At 45.1% G+C, this 5993-nt stretch overlaps 1 protein-coding gene across 1 annotated transcript; it reads right to left on the minus strand.

Annotated features, from left to right (window-relative positions):
- Window positions 1-1113: 1113 nt before the first annotated feature.
- LOC149248626 (uncharacterized) lies at window positions 1114-4689 on the minus strand. The gene is made up of 3 exons (XM_089450648.1): window positions 4378-4689; window positions 3056-4299; window positions 1114-2695 (listed from the first exon to the last, which is right to left on the minus strand). The coding sequence occupies exons 1-3, from the start codon at window positions 4687-4689 to the stop codon at window positions 1114-1116; spliced, it is 3138 nt and encodes a 1045-aa protein (XP_089306774.1).
- Window positions 4690-5993: the final 1304 nt, after the last annotated feature.

A 5993-nucleotide genomic window follows, 5' to 3' on the forward strand; every position in this document is an offset into this window, starting at 1 on the left:
TTAGTCATGTTTATTATTTAAGTAAAATGTTAACTATCTTTATGTTATAGTAAAAATAATTCTAGGGAATATTAATGTTAATAATCAAGTAAAATGTTAACTATATTTATGTTAACAGTAATTTATTAGTAGATCTAGGGATTATTAATATTGATAATAGCGTGGATTTATTATTACTCTTAATATTCCTAAATATATAACTATAGAAATAATAATATAAAATTAATTATTATTTTATAAATTATATTATTATTATTTTTTTTCCCCTGGAAAAATCGTAATCTTTCATTATACTTTGAAAAATTACATATTGTAGATGCATCGAAATGCATATGCTATAGTCTGACAACTTGATGGCTCAGCAAAATAGATAAAAGATGTATCAACATAGATAACCAGTTCATCACACAGGATGATCATTTAGTTTCTGTTTGGTTTATATACATATTGCCACACAGGGCCGGTTATATACTTTCTGTCAAAATGTAATAAAAAAGCCTGTACAGTTTATATCATATATTCAGTTCATGGGCTATCCGCCCTGTGGTATTGAGGGTCTATATAAGGCCGATGATAATATTGAAAAGTATTTGACCCTCTCTGCTCCTGGATCATCCACTCTCCTCGGGGTAGTGTCGTGGCCGCCTTGGATAGTTCGTCGGCACTGCTGTTGTGTTTCGTGTAAATATGAGTACAAGTAATATCATTAAAATGTACCTTCATGATATTTATTTCATCCAATATATTGCTGAGTGTGTGAGTGTGACATGCAGTTGTAGCATTAAACCAGTCTATGATGATCTTTGAGTCGCCGAAAATATGTATGTTCATGCAGTTGTGGCCCAATGAGAAATGCATGAGGTGACGAAGTGTAATGAGTTCAGCATAGTTGTTTGATCCAGTCCCCAATCCCAATTTGACTTTATAATAGTGCTGTTCATTTATGTAGAGGATAAATCCTCCCCCGCATCCCTGCTGTTGGGCTACGCCATCAAAGAAATCCCATGGGGTATTCTTATCTATGAGAGGTGGGTCGCGGGGCCTTCTGGCACGAGGTTGAGGTGGTTCTGGCATTTCATTGTAGACTATTATAATTCGAGCATATATGTAAGGCTAGCTTGCGTTTTTACCATAAAAAATGATACGGTTCCGCGTCAACCATAGTTGCCAGCTTATAATAAGAGGTAGACTCTGTATTTTGGATCCCTTGTTTCGGTGGTACCAATCTTCCGAGACCTTGTACAAATCGTCACCCTCCCAAGTGCCTATGAAGTGGATTGTTGATGATATGCTTTGCCATATTTCCTTCAGGGCAGTGCACTTCAGAAAGAGATGTATTGTCGATTCAATGTCATTTTTACACAGTGAACACCAGGTAGGCCCGTGAATGGCTCGGTGCATAATATTCTCCACGGTGGGGACTTTGTTTTTTAGTATGCACCAGAAAAATAATTTGGCCCGCGGTGGCGCTGTAAGTTTCCAAATGGCCTTCCACCAGAAAGTAATCATGTCAGGAACTTTGTGAGAAATCAACACTTGGTAGCCCCCCTTTGGAGTATAGGTACCGCTGTCTGATTGGTTCCAGATAAGTTGATCCGGTCCCTCTTTTATCCTTATGTGAGATTCGAGGAGAGTTGTGATATATTCAGTCCATTCGTGGTGCCAACATTGGGGCAGATTGATGTGTTGTGCGGACTTCCATCCTTGAGCAAGAATGGTGGTATTGTGAGGGTCTGCTATATTTGCAATGACCTTGATGTCTTGGGCATGTATATGCTGTATAAGATTCCTGGTTAAACGATGTCGTCCACCGCTCCCAATCCATGGGTCAATACCAATGCGGGCCGATTGTCCATTATTTATTCTCCAGATCAAATTGTCCCTGATAAGAGGCAGTGAATGTAGTAGTGCCTTCCAGACTGTAGAGATGCCATTTTTGGGCCAATTTGGGAGTCGAATCCATTCCATGATATTCATTGGCCAAATATATTTATGATAAGTGATGCTCGTCCAAAGATTTTGACCCGTGATCAATGTCCACCCCATTTTGGCAGCAAGTGCCTGGGCAAATAGAGGCAGGTCTTTCAGGCCCCAGCCTCCCCATTTCTTTGGCACAGCTATCCTGTTCCAGGCCACCCAGGCAAAAATCCTCTTGTCTTGGTTCCCATTCCATAGAAATCTATTACATATTTGGTGTAGCCTGGCCAAGATGTTCCTAGGAATCCAGGCAAGTGCCATCCAATAAACATGTGTGGCCTCAAGGACAGATTTTACCAGTACAAGCTTGACAACTTTTGATAGGTATCTGTGACTCCAAATTTTTAGCCGCTTCTCCAGTTTTGATACTAGCCAAGTCCAATCAGCAATTTTCTGAGCAACAGGCTTTATCCAGTATCCTAGATATTTTAGACCCCGATCAAGTGGGGTGATTCCATAAGGAAACAGGCGGTGCGCATATTGGGACTCTTGAATGGATGTGCGAGTATATATGATGGAGGATTTTGAGTGATTTTCTAGCATGCCAGTGGCAGATGAGAAGAGGGATAGGATCTTTGAGAAGGTGCGGGAGTCCCTGATACTACCATCAAGAAAAATGATAACGTCGTCCACAAACAGGAGGTGAGTGAGATAGCAGTCATCTAATATCTTGAGACCACCAAGATCACCCTCCCTTTTAGCTGATGCAATCAACCGACTGAGGCCATCCATGACAATCAAAAATAGTAGTGGAGACAGGGGGCAACCCTGTCTGAGCCCTCTTTCAGAGTGGAAGAAATGAGATGCAGATCCATTGATGAGCACACTGAAGGTTGGGGTGGTGATACAAGCCATGATCCATGTGATGAAGTTGAGGGGGAACCCCAAGTGGATGAGTAGCATCTTAATATATAGCCAACTGACACGGTCAAATGCCTTTGCCAGGTCGATCTTTAGGGTGATGGCCTTTAGGTGTTTGGTCCAAATGGAGTGGATGGCTTCCTGGGCCGAGCCAATAGCTTCATGAATCTGGCGGTGATCAAGGAAAGCAAATTGTTGAGGAGCAATATGTCGAGACAGGATAGGGCGGAGATGATTGGCAATGATCTTGGAGATGATCTTATAGAGGCAGTTGCAAAGTGAGATGGGTCTGTAATCATCGAAGGAGGATGGGGAGTCCAATTTGGGAATGAGGGCAATAAAAGTCGTGTTGATAGCATTATACATTGTTCCGGTTATCCGACATTCCTCCACGACTCTTAGCAGATCATTGCTGAGTAGCTCGTAGAATGCAAGGTAGAATTCTATGGTCCACCCATCCGGACCTAGGCTTTTATCCTTTTTGAACCATTTCAAGGTGCCCTCTAGCTCCCCAGGAGTCACTGGATCAAATAGTGCCTCTGCTTCATCCCCATTTACAAATATGGGGAAATGACCAGCAATATTTATAATGTCAGCAAGAGTCGATCCTGGAGGGTTTTTATAGAGATTCCTGAAATGTGTTGATCCCAGGTGAGAGAGTTTGCTAAATGTGTCAGCCACTCCTCCTTCTGGATTCGGCATGCTCCATATAGTGTTGGTGACCTTCCTGCCCTGTGCATAATTGTGAAAAAACCGTGTGTTATCATCCCCTACCTTTAACCATATAGCTCTGCTGCGCAGACGAATAGATTCCTCTCTGTCTTTCAATATCTGAGACTTCTGTCTTTCGAGAGCCACCAGGTGGGATTTATCTTCCGCCGTAACAAACCCCAGACCTCTTTCATCCATCAGTGTGCAGAGCTCAGTTTCGATGTTCAGTAGAGCCGTATTTTCCTGCTGATACTTCTCTTTGGCCCACTTGATGGACAGATGCTTAAGCTGGGCTAGATTGGAGCAAAATCCTTTTGCTAATGTTTCTGATCTGTCAATCAGATTCGCAGCCCAGAAGTCCGAGACCATTCGTATATAAGATGGGTCCTGAAGCCATGTGTGATTAAACTTGAAGGGGGCTTTTGGTTTTTGGAAAGGACCCGATATCTCCAAGTATACCGGGGAGTGATCTGATATGCCACCAGCTCCAACCCATTGTTTATATTGATGCAGTTGTTGTATAAGGGATCCTTTCATGATAAATCTATCCAGTCTGCGAGCTAGGGCCGCCTCGCCCACCCTTCTATTCCACCAAGTGGGGAGAGGTTTGTTCATAGGGACGTCGATCAGGTTGTGCCTTTCTAGTAGATCGGTCATATAGCCAGTGATCGAGTCGACCTGTGCCATGGATCCCCAGGATTCACCATAGCCCAGAGAGAAATTGAGGTCTCCTCCAATGATGATATTCTCCTGTGAAACAATAGAAAGTCCAAGTAGATGTTGCCAGAACTGTTCCCTTTGCTGACAAGGACCATATATGTTAATTACCTGAAGGTTGGTCCCCAGTTCAGCTGTATAAAGATCAATACCCATATACCCTCGGCCTCCCCAGGATGCATTAACTTTGATGGTTTTTGGATTGTACCCAATAGCGAGACCTCCAGATCGTCCAGTAGAGTCTATGGCCAAAAATATCCACCCCGGGCACATATTGTTTAAGGAATCAGAGATGAGATCAGCCGGGCCAAGAGTCTCTTGTAGCAGAATGATGTCAATAGGAATAATCTCAAAAAGCCTTCGCAAGGCTAGTTTCTTTGAGGCACTAGCCAAGCCTCTGCAATTGAAGGTGAGGCACTTCATGGGGGCACGCTGACAGGGGTGTTCACTGCTCTAAGAACCCCATCTAGAGTAGATTGACGACCAGAGGCTACTTCAGCTCCAGCCCGTCGGATAGCCTTTGAAAGGTCAGATTTTCTCCCACGGGATGTCAAGGAGGAAGATCCAGGGATGGCAAGACCCAACCCAGAGTAATGCAGAGGGGGATCCCGGTTGAAAATGCGAGGGCGAAGGTTATAGTTATGAGCCTTTGACTCCCGAGGTGAGGAGGGAGGTGAAGGGGGCGAAGGTAGAGTGTGCAAGGAAGGAGAAGGTGGTGCCATAACAGGAGAGGATGGCAATGAGCAATGTGCAACAGATATAGATGGTACATGCAAGGAGGAGGAGAGAGAATAACAAGAGTAGGGTGAGGATAGAGATGTACCCGAAGCTTTTGCAGCTTCTGCTGCTGCCCGTGATCTGGTGACTGGTGGTGAGGGCGAACAGTGAGTCGCAGCCGCTGCCAGTTGAGTCGAGGGCGCCGGACCAGGTGCAGGAGTGCGTTGATTCGTCTGTGCCGCAGTCTTGGAGGGGATAGTAGGTGTAGTGGGGAAGTCCTCTATCTTCTTGTTGAGGGGGCAGTCCTTAAATAGGTGCCCAACCTTGTGACATCGGCAGCATCGAAATGGCACCCCCTCATAGTCCAAGATCTGAATCCTGGTGTAGTTTCCCCAATGAAGTGTAATTTTCTCCTCCAGCCCCTCGCGGGTATCCAAATGTACAAGTATGCGAGCGAGGGTTCTGTTCCTTGATTCCACGAAGGTTTTATCATGATCAAGATAAGTCCCCAGAGCATTTCCTATCCGAATGAATACCTCCTCACACCAGTACTGAAGAGGGAGACCGGGCAGGCGTACCCATAATGGACCAGCCCCAATTTGTTCTCTCTCGGGGTCAAAGAGAGGACTCCATCTCTTTAGCAGGACCGGTGCCATCTCTATGTGCCAGTATCTGCCAAGCACCAAGTCAGTGTAGGCCTCCTTTGCAAAGTGTAGAGCAAACCAGCCTCTAGGTAGCACTTGTACCTCAGGTAGTTCATGGAGTACCCCACCCCAAATTTCCTTGACCCATTGCGTAAGTCGAGCAGCCGAATATGCCCTTCCACGAACATGGCCAACCAGAATAGTGCGAGCCATGGCTGCTGCTTCCCCTATGGCAGAGGTTTCCCCAAATTGGATCGAGATGTCCCTTGAGGTAGATTTAATGCACTTTGTTTTCCTTTTGCGCGAGCGGGGTGCAGATGGGTGGTCTGCAAGCGGATCCGGTGTGCCGGCCGGGGGGGTAGCTCG

This window comes from Pinus tabuliformis, chromosome 7, assembly GCF_031772625.1.
Source record: "Pinus tabuliformis cultivar Carrire ecotype Pingquan chromosome 7, CPIR1, whole genome shotgun sequence".
Lineage (NCBI taxonomy): Eukaryota > Viridiplantae > Streptophyta > Pinopsida > Pinales > Pinaceae > Pinus > Pinus tabuliformis.